General features: G+C 23.7%; 1 protein-coding gene across 1 annotated transcript; it reads left to right on the top strand.

Moving 5' to 3' along the window:
- The first annotated feature begins 576 nt into the window (after nucleotides 1-576).
- Nucleotides 577-25,430, top strand: LOC129612850 (b(0,+)-type amino acid transporter 1-like). Its single transcript, XM_055526636.1, has 7 exons — nucleotides 577-682; nucleotides 23,227-23,535; nucleotides 23,591-23,642; nucleotides 23,745-24,094; nucleotides 24,189-24,459; nucleotides 24,528-25,171; nucleotides 25,234-25,430. Exons 2-7 carry the CDS (start codon nucleotides 23,448-23,450, stop codon nucleotides 25,299-25,301), a joined length of 1,473 nt encoding a protein of 490 aa, XP_055382611.1. The 5' UTR covers nucleotides 577-682; nucleotides 23,227-23,447; the 3' UTR covers nucleotides 25,302-25,430.

The raw sequence follows: 25,430 nt of genomic DNA, 5'->3' as shown, positions 1-25,430 counted from the left end.
AGAACACACATACAAAAGAAAAAGCTCTTTTCATTCAAGAAAGAAAAGAAAAGAGTAAAAGTCAAAATTTGAAATTATTTTTGTTCAATTTACTTTGTATTTTTTTTTTCGGTTTTCAATTCAGTTCAAAAATAGATTTAGACTAGAGTATACAATAATTTATAAAATTTTATAGTACAATGTGCCATTGTTGTTATTACTAAAGTGAAATACTTTCATTGCCTTTGTTACAATTTTTTTTATTCGTATATTAAATTTTGTTCAATAAAAAAAAGGAAAAATAAATAAATATAAATATTAAGTTAAAAACAAGTTCAAAAATCTTACAATATTAAAAAATAAAAAAAAATTAATAATAAATGATTTTAAAAAAAAAAATCAAATTGGACAAAGAAAAAATTCTTTGGAATTTTGTATCGTAATAAGCGTATACTTATATCGTAAATATGTTATCAAATTTCCTTAAAGGAAATTATGATATTTTATAAATTGTAAAATTATACTAGTGAAAATATTAAAAATGTGAGATAAAATTATAAATGTTCATGTATATTATAGTATTTAAAATGAATTAAATAAAAATATGAGTCGCAAAATATGGGTCGTAAAATTTTGTATAACAAAAGCATCAAGTAAAGCCGAAATCAACAATAACTTAACATTTTATAACATAATTTTTGAGGTTTGTAAATTACAAAATGTAAAAATATTGTGTTATTTTTTAACAATAAGAAAAATATTGCCAAATATATGAAAATTTAATTAAATCATGAACACTTTTTAAAGTTTTGATTTTTATATGTTATACATATACAATGAAGCGTATTTTATTCATTATTGGATATTGTTGGATAGGCTATTAATGCTCTGAGCTTTTCAAATGTCATCTAGTTCTCATCATAAGCTAATATAAATTTCTTTTAGATATCAACCATTTTATATCGATAAAAAACTGGACTATAGGCGCAAAACAGAAAATTACTTTCTAATGAAGATAATTACTTTAATCTATAATAATTAAATTACAACAATATTTACATATAATTGTTTTTATTTACAAAAATGATTTCAAATTTGCAAATTCGAAATATTCTTATCAATCATAATAAAATGTTTTCTTACAATAAAAAAAAATAAAAAATTAATATTGATAAATTTCTTCTTGACGTCTTCTAGTTTCTAAGAACAAAAACTAAGAAAGTGTAAACAACTTAATTATAATATGTTCTTTTCATAAAATAAAGTAAAAAATAAAATGTAAACAATAACAAAAAAAAAAAGATATTGAATTTTGAAAAGAAAACCGTTATCAATTTAGTAATAAACACACACACAATCATTTAAACGCTTAAACACTTTTCGCATTTTCTCTATATTAAAATATAAATTCTCTTTATTATTGTACTAAAAACAATCCCACACACAATTACAACATTACCCTTATAAACAGAGATAAAATTTTTAATATTATTACTTGAAAATTATAAAAGGAAAAAGCCATAAAAAACACGCGCCAAATTTTCAATACGTATTACAACAAATTCGTAAAATTTTTATTGTAAAAAAAATCTCTCTTATTTTAGTTTATCCAGTTATTATTTTATTATGTTCCTTTCCTACCATCCTACTTCTTTGAATGCACGTGAATTTCAAACAAAATACTCTGTTTAGTACAACAAAACAACATATGGATGACCACAATGAGTGCAACAACAATACTTCAATTTTTTCGCGTTGCTACAGTAGTATAATAAGAATTAATGCGTTATGTAGATTTTTTTTCACTCACTCACAATATCGCATTGAATAATTTTATGTACTAAAAAGATAATGCTTTTGTCGTTTTATCATTTAATATTTTTATTTGGAAATTTTGTAGTTAACACTCATTGAACTTAATATACTCTGCATTAAATGAGTAAAAATAATTTTTAGTTAATGTCCAAACGTGTTGAAGAATAGATATACAATGCATTGTTTATTAAATTATAAATATAATTAAATTAAATTCGATTTAAAAATTTAATAAAGAAAATAATATAATAATAATACGAACATTAAAATTATTTTATAATTTATTCTTAATATATTTAAAATATTATTAATTATTATATTTAGTTAATTAGATTATTATTCATTAATTTACTATTTTTTTTAAATTAAATTTAAAAAAAACTATTACTAGTACAATAAATTTTTTTAATTAATTAATTGATTAAAACATAATTAAATAATTAATCAATCTATAATCAAAAAAAAAAAAATAGAATGTTAAATTGAAAAGTGTCACATTTAATTGAAAATTAAAAAAAAAATGAAAATTATAATAGAATAATAAATATACTGGAATTAAATTAAAGCTAAAAATCAATTGATTATTTTAAAAACGAATTTATATATTTTATGTACAGTGTTTTTTAGTATATATACCTATAATATATTAGTGTATATATATCTAAATATTTTGTAGATTAATATAAATATAATAAATTTTATATACAATTATTAAGTATGTGATAATTGATTATTATTAATATTTTAAATAATATATGGTTTAAAGTTAAATGACATGAAATTATTATTATTTTCAAGGTAATAAATGTTATAAGTAATAAGAATAATAATAATAAGCGTTATAATACGTTATACATACTTTAATACCTAAAATCACTTATCAGTATAGTTAAAGAAATTAAATTTTCTTATTAAACAAAAGTGATATACACTGCATATTGTAAGGAAATATTTTATGAATTTTAATCATTATTAATCGTATTATATAATTAGTATATTAAGTGATTTAAATATTTATCGTATAATCAGTCATAATTATTTAATTAAGTATGAAATTAAAATTTGTGTGTTAAATACCTTGAAAAATACCTACAATATGAAAATTATTGAAGCTTAAGTTGATGCCTTAAAAATTTGATTACCTTTATTTAGTTGATAATTGAAAATTATTATTTTATTTACAAAAATCTATTGTACTAAACAAAGTTTTCATATGCTTAAATTTAAATCGTAAATATTAAAAATATATAAAAAAAAAATTTAACCTTGAAATTGATTTCCCGCCAAAAATAAAAATTAGTAAAACAAATCTTGTAAGAGCTTTTTATTTAAATGCAATTATTTTTATTTTTTGTTTTTTTAATTTTTATTTGTTGAGAACATATGATTATAGTTTTTTGTATAATTTTCGCATATACCTACCTAATTTTAATTCTGTTTAAATAATTAATAAAAGTTGTTAATTTTTTTTTTCTATCACTATTTTAATATTTGTGTATAAGATGATTACCTTGACCATTTCAAAAATTAATAATATTCGCTAATCACCCAATCAAATTAAAATTTTTTTCGTATATTTGAAAAGCAAGCATGATTGAAGTTTTGAAGTTTCCTTAGAGGCAATTCTAATACTATAGAATTCTTGTCTTGTTTTCTTTGTTTTTCGTTGATTAAGTTTTATTTTATGAATAATAAATAAGTATTTGTTTTTTAATATTTCTTGTTTTGAATTTTTATTATTATTTCTTTAAGTATTATAATGTAATAAATATTTATACCTAAACATATATATAATATATGTTATGAATAATTAAATAATTTGTGGGGTATCCCATTATTCATATACTTAAATTTTTTGAAATTTTGTGATATTTTATAGAGAAAATGCGAATTAATAAAATTATTCAATATTTTTGTAATTTATACGAAAATTTAAATAATATTAACGATAATAAAAACAAAGAAAAGATGCCAAACAAAATAATATGGCGTATATTGCAGCAAAATGTATTTAACATTCTTGACAGCAAAATAATGAGGTATGGCAGACAACTCTCTATATATTTTACTCACTTTATTGTCACAATATATCAAGAAATCGTATCAACATAGTAAATACCTGATATCAGTGAAGCAACAAATTTATATTAATATAAACATATGCTATCCTGCCAAGATGACGATATCCCAGTACAACTTCTGGGAAAGTGTGATATTCTCATTCGTGGGAGAAGTGAGATACTCACTGTAGTCTTGCAAGGTGCTTGAATTCATCAGGAGAGTGGATCACGAGCGGTTGCCTGTTCTCAGAGGGCGGGGGAAGGGGATCCTTATACACGGTTACGATGCACTGTTACCTCGAATATAGAAATCCACAAAATCTATCCTGCTGACGCACATTATTGTAGCAGTACACTATTTTCCTAACTATTATAGCAATTAAGTATTATTGCAATTTTGTAGTCATAAATGGTGTCACTGCAAATTCTATAGTTTCAATATATTCTCAATATTTTTTTACATAAAATGTGAAAGCATTAATGAGTATTTCTCAATTTGAGTATTTCATTATTTGATTTTTATAATAACAAAATCTAATTGCAACTTAATTACTACAATTGTTATAAATTTAAATCTTAAAGTCTATTATAATATACTTGTTCAATAATTATTTAGGTATATGCTTACCTCGTGGATTGAATATTGTAAACCGGCAATTTCAAATAGAGCTTTCAATGTGTTAGTGATCTAAAAAGAAATATTAAAAAATATATTTTAATTTAAAATTAGTTTTTAATTGGATTATATAGGAATATTTATGTAGTTTTAACCGTTTTAGGTAAAAAAAAGACTGTAAATATATAAAAATAGGCAAATATCAATAAAGAAGAAATTTAATCGAATAATAAATTATTGTTGTTAAATATTTCATAAGTGAAAAGTCTTTAAAAATCAATTCCGTTTTTAGTACATATTGATTTCATTTAAAATTTGCAATACTGCACTGCGACATACATATACTACAAATATAATAATATTTTGTGTCGCGTGTTAATTTGTAATAGAATATAAAATATTTATAGCTATCTAGTATATAAATATAGAATTTACAACTTGTTAACCCTAAAGCTTAATTGCCCCGTCATACGCATGAATCTTGCATACACGTGCTTGTTATTTAATTAATTTAATATTAGGCACTTAAACGTGTGTACATATATGTAGGTACTATTCTGCATTGGTATAAAAAAAATTATTCCACATGTTAGATTTGCTTTTAAAGTTTCCAATATTTTGTGAATAATAAATTCTAAGATTTTATAAGAATTTCGTAAATTTCATATAAAGCAATAATATGTTTATTGCTTTTTGATTAAATTTGGAAAATTAAACGCCGAGTTTGCCAGTTCATATCTAATTCTAATTGTACAGAAGTAATTTATAATAAAATATTTAATAAAATCAAGTCTTCTAATTACCACTTTTAATTAACAAATCCTTTAAACCTTAATTATCAAGTCAATTCTTTTAAATTTTCTTCTTTAAACTGTATCCCATTCTGCTGTTCCCCATTGTCCTGTTTTAATTCAAATAAAATTCAAAAAATGCAAACATTATTAATTTATTTCAAATAGAATTTTCACCATTAAATAAAAAATCTTTTTAAGTTTTACGGAAGTACATAAAAATTGTATATGAAAAATATTTTTGACACATCAAGAAAAAAAAATTTATAGCGCCGCTACTACGTTTACAAAAAATAAAAAAATAAATTTTTAATTTATTTAAGAGAAATGTGACGCAAATTAACTAAAATGACACCAAATAAAAAAAAAATTCTTATACTAAATTTATTTTTTTTTTCCTTTATCATTTTGGTCAAATATTTATAAAGTGTCTCTGCCTTTGTATACATATATAAATTACGTCTTCCATAATAAGCAATCGATCTTGTATTTATTCGATAATAAAAATATAATTTTAATTATTTCATGTAAATATTCCAACAAACATATTATGTAAATGATAATCGAAGTGTTAATTGGTTCAAAAATATTTAAGTATTTTAAAATTAAGATCGTATATTTGATACAAATACGGTCTCAATTTGATACTATGTATATCTGTTGACCATCAGTAACATTTGAGTTTCGTATTCAGTAGAAATTTTGAGTAAAATCATTAAAAACAATATTAATATTATGGTTTGCCATGTTCTCTGAAATCCAAGTTAGAGTAGTTAACTCAAGAAGACAACTTAACTCATAATAGCATGCTAAATGAAAATTATTGAATCATTCAGGAGGCAATTGCTACAGTAAATTGAGGTGCCTAAAGATTGTAGGTTAATATTGCAAGTACATAGACGAGCCGCTATTAAATCGATCGAAAAATCACATGAATCTAGTTGCTTTTTTTCGCTTTTCTTTTAAACTTTAAAATTTTGGCCTTTCTTGCTTTTTTTTTGGAATATTTAGTCCATTTTTTCATGAATGGCAACCCTGCTTATTGCTGGTAACCGAAGCGTGTACATTCATGAAACAAACTGTGTTTTGCTAATAAAGGACTTTTGCGTTTTTGCGAGTTACTTAGCCTTTAGATCTTAACCCTTACATTTACATGGGGCCTTAGATCTTAACCCTTGAATAGTTATTATGTTTTTCACAGAGTAAATAATTATAGTATCAAAATATTTATTAGAAATTTTTTTAATTTAATATTAATCGAATATTAATAAAAAGTGATCCACCTTCATTATATCAGTTAGAAACTAAAAATTATTAATGACCGTGTTCATAACCGCGTATATAAAATTATATAAAAACTGAATAAATATGTGCACAATACACGTACATTCATAAAATTAAACATATATTTACATTTTATTAAGAGGGCGTAAAACAAACAACTAAAATACGCCTATATATATGTTACATACTTATTTTGATAATCTTTATATATAAGTATGTAATTAAGTAAATTCTTGGTATTTCGCCCACACGCCTAATAATAAGTAACAAATTTATTTTCACTCGTAACGGTATATACATATACTCCATTTTATAAATATTTTAATAATAGTAAATAATCACGACACGAATAATATGGTCAAAAGCAAAGAAAACCATTAAAAGGACAAATTATATAAAAAAAAATTTGATTTCGCCTAACATAACAATATAAAAAAAATTTGTCCATGACCTTGTATGATTTTTGGGTTAAAATACGGTATACATAATGTAATTTTAAATACCGTGACTTTAGCATGAAACCGCAATTAATATTTTAATATACGCATATGATGATTAGAGTAGATTAGAGTAGAATAGAGTAGGTCAGAGTAGTATGATTAGATGTGATTGAACCTGAACTTGATTAATGCTTGAAAATTGTTTATAAATCACTTTTAATCAATTTGATTACCTTCTGGGACTCAACATTAAAAATAAACAGAATTGTATTCTAAGTGAAATTTTGAAGTTCTTAAATGCGTTTTCTATAGTTAAATTGTAAGAGAGATGGAACCAGTTTTTAAGTGAATTTTTTAAGAAGCACTTTCAAAAGAGCATTTTCCATTCTCCCAAAATCGAATCTAGTTATTCCGATTCTGATTCTGATTATAGAAATTTGAATGACTCAGAAATTTTTATATAAACTTGTATTTCTACAATTAATACGTTCATATCGATATAAAATTCAAATTTTGTTAAAATTATTCTGTGATAAACGATTTTTTAATTAAAATGTCCTTCAAATTTTAGGAATTACATTTGAGGATCAGCAAAATGCATAAAAAAATTTAATTCAAATTAATTATATGGAATAAAATTAAATATTCTAAAATATTTAATATTAAATAATCCTAACTTGACATAAATTTGTAATATTGCTTATTTTAGAATTTAACTGGTAATAACTAGAATTTTTCTGAATTTTGTATAAGGTTATTGAATTTTTTTCTTTGACGTGTGATGGCAATTTACGTAATAAAAGAATTGTTGAAATTCTTAAAGATTATGAGGAGGTTGGGTAATTATTTGGGTATGTATTTGAACATTTTATGACTAATAGACAATTTTATTTAATAACTATATTATACTTAAAGTTCTTACACTATCTTGCATTTCCTCGAACAGATAGTTAAGAATAGATTATTAAGCACATAAAATAATAAAAATTTCAATTAATTTTAAAAAGTTGGTATATCAATTGCTAATATTAATTTATTTTTTGATATATAATGTAGTTAGTATACATAAAAAAGCTATCGCAACATAATTGACTCATATATTTTAGTGAAGTCGACTGTAAACGATTTAGAAATTTTTGTTCTGCCATTTTTTTGATAAAAACTCTTTTGAGAGACGAGAATCTATTAGGAGGCAAAAATCTATTAAGATCTATCATTTGCACCTACCATCTATCTAGAGGTCTAGCGTCAATTTTATTTGTCCATCTATGTACATAGTTCCCTTCAAATGAGCTATATATTATATTGTATTGTTTACCGTTATTATTGAAGTATAACAGTTTGTGTTTTCGAATATTTTGAAAAAAACTAATATAAAATTTCAAGAACGCTTTACGAAATTCTTAACGTCTGACGTCGAGAATTATGATTCGATTATTTTGCATATTTTTCCTCCTTATAGCCATTCAGTATATTACATACTTATGACCGTATCTACATCAAGTATATTCCAATCCCTATTTAAGCTTGTATATGCCCTAAGTATACAATTTTATAAATCTATATTATAGAACAAGACTATACTTATTATATAAGTATATAAACACAATTTGTGGAATTACCCGATACGACATCTATACTATTGTTATAATACTGTTTCTAATATACTTATTCTTAGCATATACAAAGCACTACTTCTTAGAAATTAAAAAAATCACCATAAAATTCAAAAATTATAATGATTTATCGTTATAAAGATTATCAAATTTCAAAGTGCGACTAAAACACTTAAATTTTTATATACGAAAAAGTGATTATTTTTGGAATTTTCATTTTTTGCTTTTAGTTGCCAAATATTTAGAGAACATATACAAAATTTCTTTTGATTTATTAAATTTTTCGCTTATCTTATCAAAGTGCAAATTTTTTTTTTTTAAATTTAAAAAGAAACGTGTTAATTTCTTATCGCTTTTTTTTTGTTCCTCGTCACTAAAATTATTACGAAAATTTTATAATTCACAATTTTTAAAACCACAACAAATAATCTGTTCTTTATAGGCTGCGCATAATTTTGAAACTTTGATCAAATCAATTGTGTGCAAAGATTGGAATTCTTCTGTAACTTGCAATTATTTGGAGATTTTATATTAAGAGATATTTTGTTTAACGCTGGATTGCGTTGGACTAAAGGACTCTTACTAAGTTGTCGATATGACCGAAAATCAAAAGCATTATTTTCAATTTAACTGTCGTTGATTTTGTACATGGATTTTTTAATAAATAAAAAATTTATGTTTTTAATAAATATTAGTAATCGTAGCAGATTTTATACAGGAATTAAATAATGTATATATAATTTTTTTTCTAAAACAGCTTATAGACAGTTTACATAATAATAATATTTAGAATTTAATTTTTATGGAGTTGCTAAGATTAAAATTAATAATAAACCTACTCATTAATTTTATAATCCCATAAAACAATTTTAAGATTAATGTCAAATGAAGTAGAATGTGTTCTTCAAAACATTTTGTTTTGAAGAAAGCCTTTTTCATCCAATATTAATGACCGGACGGAAGACCATATTTGTCAACAATTCGATTATAACAATGGTTTTTCATGTTTAGTTTCCAGCTGTTTTATTATTTATACTTTTTGCCTTTCGTTTTATTATATATTCTTGTTAAATTCATAAAATTCAGATTTCGGATATAGGCAGAATTAATGTAAGCTATCGGTTATATTTTGCTTGTCGGGAATAAAATATTTACTTAGCAAAATGTTAATTAATTTTCAATTGTTATTAAAATCATTTGATATAATTTGAATAATAACAATTCAGTCATTGTAATTTTAATTTTTCAGTCATAAATGATGAAACACATTTAATTGATTACAACACGTTTTCAAAAAATCCAAAAATTATTACAATGTAGCTCATTTTTCCATATTACATTGTAACCAAATTAAATTTTGATTTAAAAATTGTTAATTAAATAATAATTAAAATTATGAATAATTTTTATTAAATTTTTGAATTGCAAATAAAATCCACAGCTTTGTTTAAATTAAATTCGAAATTTGTGAAGAATTTATTAATTTTTTAGTTATTAATATAATTTAAGAAATTTTTGTTCCATTTATCAATTTAGAATTTTCAATAGCCATCTTTCAGATCTTTCTAAAACTACATATATCCCAGAAAGTAAGTAAAATTTAAAATGAAAGCTATAATTTTTTTTCTACAAAATCCCGACAAATCCATCAAATTTATAAAATTTATACTACTTAATTGTACGGAATGAAAATTCTTATTTTCATATAGTATTCAAAATGATTTTTTTAATAGAATCTTTATTCAAAGCTATACTATTATATGGGGGTCAGTCAGATTATTTTTTGAAAAGAAATGAAAAATATGAATGAAAAATTAATTGAATTATCAATATAATAAATAAAAACTTTTATGAATTTTTATTATATTGTATACTTACACTTAATGTAAGGAATTGCAAAATTAAGTTCTAAATTATAACATAAATATAAAATTTTATAGTCATTTTATATTAGAGATATGACATGTAACAATAAAATGTAGTAAAATTGATATTAAAATTTAAATTCAGGCTAAAGAAACTATAATAATTTTAAGCGGGAGTAAAATACTCTCGCCTGCCTAACAATTAAAATTACTCGATAAAGTAATATATAAATAATACAACCGCCAGCTGTTCAGGTACAAATAATTTACGAGAGGAATGCATACATATGTACAAAGAAAAATTCATAATTATATTAAAATCAAGTCAAGAGAGCGGAAGAGAAAATAAACTTTTTTATCTATTTAAACTTTAGTCAAAGTCAAATCGATTTTGAAGAATTCCAAGCTTTAATTAAGAATCAACAAAAGAACAATAACCTTTTTCTGTAATCCAACGTAATATTGACGTACATTGACGCACATCCATCAATGTCAAAAAAAATTGTTATGGTTTAATTTATAATTAATTTATTAATTAAAACAACATTGACATTTTGTTAAATGAAGAGAAAACATTTTATTTTCTGTAAACAAAATTAATATTAACTGTAATAGTTTTCTAAATTATTATAGAAACAGATGGAAATTATATCTACATATACGTACATATGTATGTATGTTTATATTTGCGAATTGAATTAAAATTTTTATAAAAAGTCTTTGACATTGTATGAATAATAATTTTTTAATTAAAATACATAGAAAAATATGTCTAATTTAATAATTCCCAATCACATTATGTGTACTACTTGAAAACAGAATTAATTATTAAAATAATTAAGCATTTGTTTTTTAAATTGATTAAAATTTTTAATTCAATTCAAATTGCACAAAAGAGTATAATTTTTGTTGTTTTATTAAAAAGAAAATTAAATTAATTTACACATTTTTAGCGACAGGTGTAAGTCAAATAAGTCTATATTAAAATATTGTGTGTCGAAGCAAGAGGGTAAATACAAATTCACTAAAATATTATATTTAAAGACTATTCGAAATGTAATTTCGATTTAGTTGAAATTAAATAATCATTTGAATCAGAAATATTTTTTGAAAACATAAAATTTGTGGTTTTTTAAAGAAGTGAAATTGAAAATTAACTTACATATGCAGTGTAGTCCAGTGTTACTGTTGAATTGTGAAATGAAGAAAGTAAGTTCAAGTGAATTAAGTCTTCAGTAAGAGTAATTCTCCATAGGCATGGCCATTCTATGATAATATCGAATTTATAAAATATTTATTTTTATTATCAAAAATTTTTAACTATAAAATTTCCAAAAATAATCCCATATTTTGTTAACCGGACTGGATTATAAAATTGTAGTTATTTACTCATTTATTAAGTTAATTTTATAGAGAACTAACAAACTGCTTTCAAATCCCGTATAATTGGGAGCAATTTTTTGTAAATTTAAAGCTGTTTTCCTGTAGAAATTCTGAGTAAAATCTAGTTTATAAACTGCTTATTGTTGGCTAATGATTGTTTAGCTGGCTAAAATTAAAACTGGCTAATGAATTTTTAATTCAGGATTTGAAGTTTATTTCTCATACAATTTTTCTCATAAAAATATTAAGCCATATCAACGGAAATTTTTAATGTGTTACTACTCCTCGCAATTACTCTCATGTAATAGATCCTAGAGTTTTATATGTTTAGAGTGTTATAAAACTTTAAATCGAACGCTAACATTATTGTAGAAGCATGAAATCATTCGAAAAATAAACTTCTTTTGTTTGAATCTTTATTTTACTTATTCGCGAAATAAAGTATATAGAGGAAATAATAATATACATACGTGCATTCAAAAAAAGTATCTATAGGGTTTCTAATTGAAAAAAAAATAAGAAAAAAGTAGAGGTTTTTTTTTGTAATTTCTTGAAGTTCAAAACAAATTCATATTATTTAAAAATAACAATAGATTTCATTTTGAATTAAAAGGTCTTCAAATTATTTTTCAATTTAAAACCGGCGGGTATACAAAGAAATATAATGTTTGTCCTCATATTTGAACATTATAGGAAGAATTAAATTTTAAGAATATAATTTTTTATGTATATAGTTTGTTCAAAATGGTGGCAATTTTAAAGACTGCAAAGTAAATTATACCGCAAATGAAAAGTCGTGTTAGCCTGCGGAACAGTAAGAAAAATGTAGCCAAATACAACCCTACCGAATCGGATTTGTTCTTTTAAATTAGCCGTGAGGGCGTTGTCAGCCTGACGGGTCTATAATATACATTGATCGTTAAAAGAGCATGCGGCTAAGCTGGGGTTACTCTTCAATATGGCATTTCGCTGCCGCCGGGAAATGAACAAGGGAGACTGTTTCTCACTATCTCTGCGAAAGTCACGTGGGTTACTTGAAGAGCAGAGATAACATGGCGGGGTTAGACGAAATATCGAAGATTGACATTGAGGATTCTTTAAAAGGACCGGTTGAGTTAGATAGGTTTAATCTAATTGTATGTTCGATGATGACCAGGGTGTCACGGGGTAGTGGTAACAAAACGGCACATTTGTCGTATTTAGGGTGTAAAAGTCCTTTTGAACCGGCCATGAAAACTAACCAACTATCCAAAGTAAATTAAGCTTATTATTTGTTATATATAGTATTAAATTTTAACTGTAGATCTCCGACAAGAAACCTAGACCTTTTAACAGACATTGTTTTGATTAATGATATTTTGAGTTTTTTTTTCGAATTTTCTTATAAAGATTTTTATTTTTATTATAAAATTTTAATATGAACTGAAAGAAAAAAAAGAAAACTACAATGAACACTAAAAAAATTAAGAAAAAACCAACCATATCCCGTTCTCAATATTCTTAATAATATTCAGAAGTCCTTTAAATTCCCGTAAAGAGTTTTTTTTTGTTCTTATTATGATTTTATATTGTGTAAAGAAATCTGAACAAAAGAAAAGTTTCTATATACTTTCATATATTTTATGAAAGATTCTGATATTTGGTTTAACCGAAATTCAAAGATTTAAAACGGAAAATAGCTATTATAAAATTTTTGAAGTTCTTTTTAAATTGAAATCAATTTTTGTAGTTCGCATTATGAGATTTTATCATTTGATTCTCTTTTATTTATTCAAGATTTTTATGAATTTTCAGAATATTGCTAAAAAATTCTGATAGTTTTGCTATGTCCAGCAAAACAGTTTCACAAATATAGGTTAAAATGGTAGTTTTACCCATTTCCACAAAAGTAAAACTCAAAAAAAACGACTTTTAAAACAAATTCAGTCCCTGAACTGAATGCATATTCAGGACAATGCTCCTCAAGTTTAAGAATTTTTTAAATTCTTGAGCAAGCTCAGGTAAAAATTTTGATTCAATATCGATTCAGTCGAAATTGTAACATTGGAAATCAAAGCTAAACGTCAAGAAGATCAACATTCTATATTATAATTGAAAAAATATGCTATGATTAAAATTGTGAGATTTTGTATTAGCACTCCAATTTTTAATCTGATATCCAAACAAAATTCAAAATAACGAAAAATATCCCATAGTTGCAATGTTTATTCTGATTTCTTACTACTAATTTCAAATTATATGCTTAGATTTCTAAAATAAATTTAAAATTCCCATAATCTAAATGTCCATGGTCGCGAAATTTTAATTTAATTTAGGAAAAAATAAAATAAATAACAATAATGGTACTCACATAATTTTTTTTGTTGTTCATTAAATTTTCTACCTTGAAATCTTTCGAACATTATGTGCATGCATATGTTTATTTAGGGCAGGCACTTAACAATAACTTCATTCATAAAAGCATCAATATGTAGAATTTTTAAATATAAAAAATATTTTGACAAATTATTTTTTAATATTCTCATATAATTCAAGATGTCTGTATACCATACTTACATACGAATAGTAAAGTAAAATAAATATTTTTTTGTAAAAAAAAAAATTCCATTGTTATTTTGTTGTCAATACAATAATAATCTTATTATTTCCTCAATATATTAAATATGAGTGTCTGCGAGCATTGCAAGTGCTGATTTCCTAATATCAGAGTAAATTTACTATTATTTGTTTAATTGAAATTTAAATCTAGAATTTTATTGAAATTAAAATGGAATTTTTCCATATACGTGCATATATACAGGAATTATGCAGATCTTACAAATATACAAGTAAATATTTTGTTTACATCATTTGAGATTGTTATTTAAATTATTTAAGATTGCCTTTTTTCTGGAATAATCACACAATTTCAATAACATTTTACGTGACACAATTCAATTACACATTTAAATCATACAATTTCAATAATTTTTCGATCGAATTAATTTATGTGATTTAAAAATTCTTTTTTAAGAAATTTTCTCATATATTTTTCAATTATATCCAGAGCTCAGATAAAGTAAATTAAATGTTCTTTTCTGTTTTAGTTAAAAATTAAAGTACCTTTGAATTCAGTTCATTCTATGAAATTCTACATAATACCTACTTCAATACGCTGTAATAATTCCACGAAATATAAAGATTACATTGAAGTTATGCTCTATATGTTTGTATATATAGCCAGAATTCCAAGTTTTTTAAGTATGTACATACGTACTTGTATATTCTTTCAGAAACTATTTATAATTTTATAAAAATGGTCTTTGGTCCTATTAACATTACAATAGAAAGTATTATAAATACGCGTACAAGAAGGCAGCAAATTCGCGACATTATATTTTAATTGCATACTTATAGGGAAAGTATTAGATTCAATAATATAATTATAAATTAAATATAAGCGATGATAAGATAAATATAATTATAGACTTATTTAAGTGCATTTTTAATATTAGGACTTTGAATATTACCGCAAAATTTTTTAATTATTATAAATAAATATAAATCTTATAAAATTAATAGAGTATTAAATAATTAATTTAAGTAACTGAATTTTATTTATTTATTTATAATGAATTTTTAGTTAAAGAGTTTAAGTTATATAAGTTCAATTTGCAATATTTAGAATCATTAACAAGATTTTATGTATACATTAACAAAATATTTCTATTAGAATATTTGCAATATTTACGGCTTGATCGTCTATCTCGCTATTTTACTCTGAAAGTGAGTAACTATCATATAATTTTCGAGTGAGAAGAATTATTTGGTATTGCGTATCTCGTTTTTTCTTAATTAAGTTATTAAATATTTACATACAAAATTTATTCACTTTGTTTCTGAAAGTGAGACGTTCAGTCGATAATTTGAGAAAAAATACGAAAATCCAATTAAAAAAATGAGTAATCTTATTGGAAAAGTGAAACATCTATTAGAAAATACTTATAATTCTGATTTGAATGTCAATAAAAAGTGAGTGAAACAGCAAGATACACGATTAGACTGTTAAAATAAGATTATAAATTGGTGTGATTTTAAATTTTAATAACTTTTGCATATGATATCAAATCATTCTATCTCAATATCTTAATATCTTCTATGCCCCAGGAAATTTTTATTGGGTGATAAAGCGCACATGAAATTAAAATATATTCAATTGTTAACAAAAAATTTTGTTGACATTGACAAGTAGGAAGATTTTCTGGAGGTGATCTTTAAATAAAAATGTGCATAAAGTTTACTATGCTCGAGTTTACTATGTAAGTTAAAAATGTTATTGTATCCAAAGAAAGCTCGCATTATTTTGTTTTTCTTGCAAAATATCTTTAATTTTTAAGGCTGCAGGACGACTTGGTTATTGATTCTTTAAAATTGTAAGATGAGTCACTACAAATAATAAAATTTTAATTCCCCTGAGAAAACATAACTGAAATTATGTAGCTGAAGTTTTTGATACTATTAATTTGAAAATTTAATTTAATTAATAATTTTAATTTTCTCACCTATTTTTGATTTAATAATTACAAATTACACTCTATAGCATTTAATGAATTTTTTTATATATATACGAGTGTAAGAGCTGTGTTCAACTTCTTCATTTGATAATGAACTGGTTCCGAGTGGAAAACTACATACCACTATTCAAATTATTTTTAAATTTATGATAATTATTATATTATACACAATTATTTTGTTAATAATTAATTAATAGAAATAATTATAAAAATAATTGAAAAAATATTAATAAACATTTTTAATAGCCACGTAAAAATAATTAAGTACAAACATTAAAAAGAATTCAAATACCAAAAAATAAAAAAAAAAACAAAATGTTCTGAAAACAAAAAATGAAAAATAGAACAAATAAAAAACATCTTTTGTATATACAACATTTTTTTTTTTGTTTCTCAAATAAAATCAACCTTAATTAAAGATAAATTTGTAGATTAAGAACAAATATTTAAAAAATTTTTAAATTCAAAATTTATTTAAAATTATAGTAAATATTAATTATAATATATTTAAACTGAATTTACTGTTAGTTGTTATACTGTAAATAACAAAGAAAACTATTAAAGAAAAAAATTCACAATTTCATTTTTAAAAATTTTTTTTTAATTCACAATTTAATAAAATATTTCAAGCTAAATTGTCAATTAAATTGCCAAACTTAAATAAGTGAAATAATCACGTATTTCTACACTTTATTGATTTTGTTATTACATTTTATACTTTATACTTTGTATTTTTTAAATTCACTTTTATTTTTAAATTTTATCACAAAAACCAAATAATATTTGACATAAAAAATTTTTAAACTCAATTTCAATTGATTTTCAATTCAAGGTTAATTTATTATTTAGTTCAAAATTATCGAAATTTTTTCGTTTTTTCAAATATAAAGTTTAAATTATAGAAATTCAAAAATATTATGAAGGAAATGAGTGTAACAAGACATAGCAAACAGTTTAGGAATTTCACATTATAATTATTGAAATAAGTATGTGATTATATTGTATATTTATGAAGTAGATAATTAAGAAGTTGGTGCTAATGTCATGATTAATATATTGTAATTAACACATAATTTTGTTACTCATATTATCTATATTAATGAACTCTTGAAGATTTTTTTGAAAAAAATTTTTCAAATTTTGATAGTTGTAATCGAACATTTTTTTTTTCTTGCAAGCAGAATGATACCGACGGCTGATGTAAGCTATACAACTGAAAACTTTTTCCAATTAATATATTTTAACGAATTCTAAAATTCCAAGTCACAGTTTAAATGAAAGAATTTGCATTAAAATATCTTATAAATTATCAAAAATGCTTGAAACCTGAAAATTGGCATTTTTTTAAATTAAAACATTTTTATTTTTAGAAGTTCATGTATTTTGGTATACATGCAAACCTAAATAAGCTTATTTGGTTTTTAAAAAAAAAAAACCTTGAATCCAAAATATATTGTGAATTTAAGGTTTCCAATTGGCTTGAAACACGTGTGTACATATAAAAATATTATGTCAATATGTTGTGTATATATTATCTCCGAACAATTGAGAAATATTTAAAATTAATTAATGATAACTAGAGTTCGCTCGTCATATCTGAAACAAACTAAAGGTCGCCTGTTATATTAACAATTTACGTGTTGTGTTAGAAAAGACAGCATTCTCTAATTAAAGCATACGGCTAAATAAAGCTCATATAAAAAAAATATTCTCCACTAAAGTGCATTATAATTACAAAAAATTATTTAAAAATAAATTTCACTGTGAGAGCAAAAAATAATTAAAATATTTTGCAATTTGATAAACTATATTGCATATAAATACGTAAGTGTTCAAAAGTACAATAATTAATCTCCTTAAATAATTCAGTACAAAATGATAATAATAAAAATGAAAATAATTTTAAATATTATCATTATTTTAAGCAATGAATCACATTTAATTATTTTTCAATAAGCAATATTGTTGATTAATTTAATAAACATTTATAAAATAATTCCGAACCTAATTAAAAATAATGATGAATGTACTATGAACGCCTTTTATTATCAGCATAATTGTTATCGTATTTATTATAGCTTGTTGCCTATTTTTATATTTTATAATAATAATTGCAATTTGAGAAGGGAATTATTATTATTAAGAGACATGAATGCATTCTCTCTTTATGCGTATTTAAAACAGTCGTGTGTATACTGTAGTCGCCCAATTTAAATTATGAGATGTATTATATACCGTGAGAAATTTGCTCTGCCATTCAAACAGTTCTAAGTCATATGTTTATTTAATATTTTATTATATTTAATAAAAATTAAGTATAAAGAGAGAATTACCGCTACTTTTTAATGCATTCGAATTAGTATTTTCATATGACATTGTGTACCACTTTTTATTTAACTTATGTTATGTTATGAATGGGGCGAATTTAATAAGCACTTCGACCATGCAGGTCTTTTGTGCATTCCCGGCCCAGATCATTAGAGCTCAAAATTCAGGCTTCCGATAAATTTTAACAGGTCTGTCATGCACAACAATTCATCAGAATCCAAGGCCAAGGCCTTAAGAAATCTGTATCTAGAGCGGGCCAAGCCATCACACTAAAATAAAACATGAGTGGAGTTTTCCGTACCTAGCAGAATCTACATCGCTGCGTATTTGATGTGCCAATTTTTTGTAAATATGAGTTAAAGTGCCCATGCCCAGTGACAAACCACGATAAAATTTTCAGTGAAGAGGGGCTCCGCTTAATAATGTCAGGAAACCCGCGATCCGTCGACCAAAGAAGTCTTTGGACCGCAATAGTCTTGCACGGGAGCGCCACTCCTCCGAAAGCAGCCACGACCTCAGACCAGGCCTGATGAAGGAGGCATTTGTCTCCAAATTCGCCAGATAATCGGCCTCCTCATTTCCAGGCATTCCTGTATGACCGGTAGCCCACATAAGAGTGAATTCGTTACTCACTTGCAACGGGACCTATTATTATCGGTATTGAAGGTGAACAAGTAAGAATTTTGAGAAATTTTCTTAAAAAAACGCTGTGTATCAGTAATGTTCGAGTATTGTCATCTACTTCCATAAAAATTTTATCGAATATTTTCGATTCTCCATCACTAACTACGTTATATAATATCGTATACTCTACAGAATCAAATTAATTAGAAACCAAATTCTATATTTATAATTTAATTCAATTCAAAAACATTTTTCTATACTAAAGGTTATAATAATTTTATACGTCACAGTTAATTTAATCAAAAATTTTGTCAATTATAATATTTAAAAAGTTCAAAAAGTATAAATAAATCAAATCAAATTTTATTAATTTATGATTTTGCCGGCAGTAACAACAAAACAAAATGTCAAAAATCAACCAACATGGGCTCACATTTTTTTATAATAATTGGCAAATTTAATTTTTATACATATGTAGGTACGTACATATTTACATATTGGTGTGTATATAGATTTTATGACTTACCGCACTTTTTACAAAAAAAAAAAAAGAAAAAAATTAAAAGCTTTGCAATCAAACTAATTTTTTTCTATTTGTTTTTTTTTTTGCTCAAAATTATAACTTTTTTGAACTTCTGACAATTAATGTTATCGCCTTCACTTACTTTCAAAGCATTTTACAATATTAACTACATTAATTCTTGTTATTGCGAACTACATACATACATATATAAACACATACACAATTTAAACATTTTGAATATTTACTTTCATTTTAGAATTTTACAGTTATACGCAAATTAGAATTTTAATTTTTAAAGCAATTTCAATAAGATTTTTCACGTGAAATCAATTAATTGCGCTCTCCATTAAAATCTCCCAATTTTAAAATTATAAATTTTTAAGCGGTTTATTTAACATATTTTCACATACAAACTTATACATTTATGTATTTTACAACTCTCAGTCATATTTTATTCCTGAGAATTGTTATTGTACTTACATAATGGTTTATCCGAATAAATTGAACCGCAGTAGAGTGGGATATTCTAAATCGAAATCACATTATTTTGAATATCAAAAATAAGTTTGAGATAGAAACATTTGGAATATATGAAACACAATTAATCGCGTAAGAACGTTAAATTAAAAAAAATATATATGTATGTATATATATATATATATATATATTAATGAAGAGAAGTTCAATTCAACCTCTGTAAAGGAGATTTCAAGTACGAGAAATTTGAATAAATAAGGTGTGATTTAAATTTTATGTCCGATAAATATTTAATACTAAGACAAATGTTCATTATTAGATTACATAATTGTTATTAGCCATATATTGAATTGACATTGAAGACATTAGAATTACAATAATATTGTATATCACTAAACAATTCAGCAACTATTACTTATAAGCTAAATTGTGTATTAACACAGTTTTATCACTTATGTTTCAGATTTCATAATAGCTGTTGGCTATTTCGAGAATAACTTCAGTTAATATGTAGGACTTGTTATCTCGGCTTATCTTATAACTAATTTAGTTTAAAAGCGCCCCTGTATTGAGAAATTTTTGTAATGTAATTGATAGTTTTGATTATAAACGATTGAAGTATATTTAAAAAGTTGCATTTATTTGATTTTTTTATTAAGATAAGCCTTAAATTAATTGATGAAAAACAAGTACATATACAAATTCTATATAATAGATAATAAAATAATTAAGATAATTTTCAAAAGCAAATATATTTTACGTAATATACCAATGAAAAATATCAAAAAAAAATTTTTTTATTGATTTGACCGTTTAATGAACTTGTTAACAGGTGATATAAATATTAATAATGGTTATCGAATTACAAATAGTAACATTGTAATATTTATTGATAAAATTGTTTTTTTTTTTTTTTTTTGATCAATATATCCAATATGGATTAATCAATTAATTTTTTTATTTAGAAATCGAATAAAATGTAATTTATTGTACAAATAATATGATAAGAAAATATTTGAAAAACAAGTTAAAATATTTTAGTCGATCTAAGGCAGCTGAATTATACCCTGCCATCTTGACAATCTGAGCACAAAAAATTTATTTTAAATCGTAGGTTTTAAAAATTTTAAACGTAGCAAATTATCAAATTATTCGACAAAAACGTCAGGGATATATGTATGTGAACTATAATTGGACACACGACTGCTAAATATAACGCAGTTAGCCTAATTACTTTTTCAAATATTTAACATCATCTTTTAGCATTCGGCAGATACCCGATCCATTGCAGCTATTCCATTAAAATTTTCAGAATATTTATAAAATTTAATTGGATATACGAGTTTGCAAAATTTAATATCAATATCTTTATTCGTTTTCAAAACATCTAATATAATCTCTTTGAATTGTACGGGAGCTATTTGAACTCGTTTGGCAAAATTTGTCCAATTATAATATAACGGCCGCCATTGGTAATAAAGAAACAATTTGTGAAAGTTTTATGGTGTTTGTGTTTTTCGTTTTTTAGTTATCGAACGATCGTACGGACGTGTTTTAAATCAACCCACAGTATTACGCTGACCAAGTATATTTATTATATGTATACCATGTTCACAGCGCCGACGACTCATTCAAATGATCACAAACGCTCTTCCAAACTTAATATACATATGTACCATCCACGAAGAAGCGGGCGGGGTATAGACTGTGTACCGGGTTATGAAATGAAGCAATATTCCTAGTTGTAACGATGAAATATAAGAGCAACTTTTAATTACATATTATTATTAATTGAAAAGGAAACCGATAAATCAATTGGATGGTTAAAAAATAATCGCAACCAATTATAAATTGTAAAACGGAGTCGTTCTTCTTCAGGTATTTTTCTATATGTACTTAGTTCCATAACCCTTTCAGTACCAGATCAAGTTCATATTTACATAACAAGTACTTTTTGCAATAGAATATACATACATAAATACTATTACCTAGTAAGTACAAATATTAATAATTCTAATAAAATTTCAAGGCTAAGGTTTTTTTTATATACCCTAGAATTGCGGAAATTGTTTAAATAATTAAATTTTGTCTTGCCAATTTTTTAATTTTAAATATTTTTTTTTTGTTTAAATTTTATTAAAATGAATTTTTCTTAATTTCTCTTAATATTTTAATTAAACATCTCGTCATTGCTTTACTTGTACTAACCAGTGACGAGGCGTTATCAAAAAAGGTACTACTAATCTCAATGTACAACTACGCAGACTTTTAATCTACTCAAACGTATAGATTTAATTTAGCACTTGTCTTATTTTACAATATAATCGCTGAAAAAGTAAAATGGGTCTTAAATTTGGATTTATATGTAAAAGACTTGTGCTTATATTATTATATTATAAATTATTGAGAAAATTTTTTACCGAGAATAAAAAATTTTTCATATTAGCAATTTAATTGGATTGTAAATTAAATTTTAATTACTAAATTATAGTGTAACGCATGTGCTCCACTATTTATTTTTTCTGCTCCAATACTGATTTCTAATTACTTTATTTGCTTCGCCTCCATATTTAATAATAAAACTTACTCTATGTATTAAGCTAACAATTTGTTAATTAAAAACTAAGTTAAATAAAAATTTTATTTTTAAAATTTAATGAATTAATAAAATATTTGTGTATTTTAAACAATTTAAATTTTGAAATGAGAAATTTGATTGACTTACAAGGGTAATTTTCCTCAAAAACCATTAAAATAAAATTGATATTAATTAAATGCCGATTCTAAACTCAAAATTGAATATTTTAAACGAAATTTTGAAATTTTTATCAAAATTATTAACTAATTTCTTTTATATTTCTATTATTTCCAGATATTAATTTTGTATTAAAAAATTAAATTATAAAGTACTCAATGATTATCAAAACAAAATATTTAAAAATTTTGAAAAACAAGGAAGAAAGTTTGAGGAGGTGAAGACACAGGACTATTTTACAAACACGTACATATTTTTTTATAACTCAATAAATTTCTACAAGAACAAAATATTATTTAAAATAAGAGAACATTAAGAATAATTTATATTTTACAAAAATGGCGAATCCGATCAAAAATAATAAAGCTCCAAAAACTGTTGGTTTACAACGGAATCTTGGTCTATTATCAGCAGTAAATATAATTAGTAAGTTACAACTTTATAATTTATTTAAGAACTGATAATAATTAACATTTTTTAGTTGGCGTTATGATTGGATCTGGAATTTTTGTTTCACCAACTGCTGCTCTTAAGTAAGAAATTTAAATTTTATACATATTATATATTTTAATTCGAAATTAATTTAATTAAATAATTAAATTGTAAAAATTAATTATAAATTATTTTTCATATAGATATTCTGGTAGTGTGGGTATGTGTTTAGTTGTATGGACATTATCTGGTGTTATATCATTAGTTGGTGCATTATGTTTTGCTGAATTAGGAACAGCTGTACCAAAATCTGGTGCAGAATATGCATATTTAATTGAAACATTTAAAGAACAAAATAAATTTTGGGGACCATTACCAGCATTTATATGCGCATGGGTTTATGTAATAGTATTAAGACCAGCTGAAGTAGCAGTTATTGTATTAACATTTGCTGAATATTCAGTACAGCCATTTAGTCATTTAATTGGTTTAGATAAAATGACTCAAGAAGATCAAACACAAATTGTAAAATTGATTTCATTATTAGCTTTAGGTATTTAATATAAAACATTTTTTTTTTTAAATAAAATAAATTTTTGCTTAATTTACAAAATATTAATATTATATTTTAATTATTATTTTTATAGGTATTATAACATATATAAATTTAGTTAGCGTAAAACTTTATCTACATATCAACAACATATTTAGTTTTTGTAAGGTGATAGCATGTTTTATTGTGATTGGCGGTGGTATATATGAATTAGCAATTGGAAATACGAAAAATTTAAGCAGTGGATTTGAAGGTACAACAAGTAATCCGGGTTTTATAGCACTAGCATTTTATAATGGTTTATGGGCGTATGATGGTTGGTCAAGTGTAACAACAGTTACAGAAGAAATTAAAAATCCCGAAAAGTATAAACACATTATTTTTTTTGGTTTAGTTGAAATAAAATTAATTTAATATTTATTTTATATTTTAGAAACATTCCAAGATCAATTTTAATTGCTGTTCCTATTATAACTGCCTTATATGTTTTTATGAATTGTGCTTATATGACTGTTTTAACACCAACTGAAATGATTGAATCAAGTGCAGTAGCTGTATCATTTGGTAAAAAAGTACTTGGACCATTTTCATTTATAATACCTTTAGGCGTTGCTCTATCAACATTTGGATGTGCAATGAGTATACAATTTGGTGTAACAAGATTATGTTTTGTCGCTAGTCGTGAAGGACAATTTTATGAACCAATGTCTTATGTTCATGTTAAACGTAATACACCGGCTCCAGCAGTTGCATTACAAGGATTAATTACATTCATATTTATATTAGTTGGAGATATTGAAACATTAATAGAATTTGCATCATTTTTAATATGGTTCTTTTATGGATCAGCAGTTATTTGTTTACTTATTTTAAGACGAACTAAACCACATTTAGATAGACCATATAAAGTTCCAATTATAATACCAATATTTACAATTGGTGTGGCAATATTTTTGTCTACAGTGCCTGTTATTGCAGAACCATCATTGAAATTTTTATTTGCAATTGGATTTTTATTTAGTGGATTTGTTGTTTATGTACCAATGGTTTATATGAAAAAGAAACCATTTTTTGTTGGTAAATTAAAATTTTATACACTATTAAATTTAATTTAATTTTAAATTTTTTTTTTTTTGTAGAAAAATTATCACATGCTATACAAGTATTGTTCGAAGCTGTACCGTCAGAAGAACCGAAAGCTTTATAGTAGACTTTTATATTAATTTTTTTTATTAATTTTAGTAATTTTAAATTATTATTTTTTTAAATTAGTAATTAAGGAAATAATTTTTTATACTAAAAAGTGAAACTTTTAAAATATTGTACTTTTTTTTAT

This window comes from Condylostylus longicornis, unplaced genomic scaffold, assembly GCF_029603195.1.
Source record: "Condylostylus longicornis isolate FDR11 unplaced genomic scaffold, ASM2960319v2 ptg000077l, whole genome shotgun sequence".
Taxonomy (NCBI): Eukaryota; Metazoa; Arthropoda; class Insecta; order Diptera; family Dolichopodidae; genus Condylostylus; species Condylostylus longicornis.
Note: the sequence above shows the minus strand (reverse complement) of the source record. Positions and strands in the feature narration are given on the sequence as shown.

Excerpts from the sequence above, each read along its gene's own strand:
- LOC129612850 (XM_055526636.1), top strand. The coding sequence starts at position 23,448 with ATGGCGAATCCGATCAAAAATAATAAAGCTCCAAAAACTGTTGGTTTA. Across the intron at positions 23,536-23,590 it reads ATCAGCAGTAAATATAATTA|TTGGCGTTATGATTGGATCT; the intron begins GTAAGTTACAAC and ends AACATTTTTTAG. Across the intron at positions 24,095-24,188 it reads GATTTCATTATTAGCTTTAG|GTATTATAACATATATAAAT; the intron begins GTATTTAATATA and ends TTATTTTTATAG.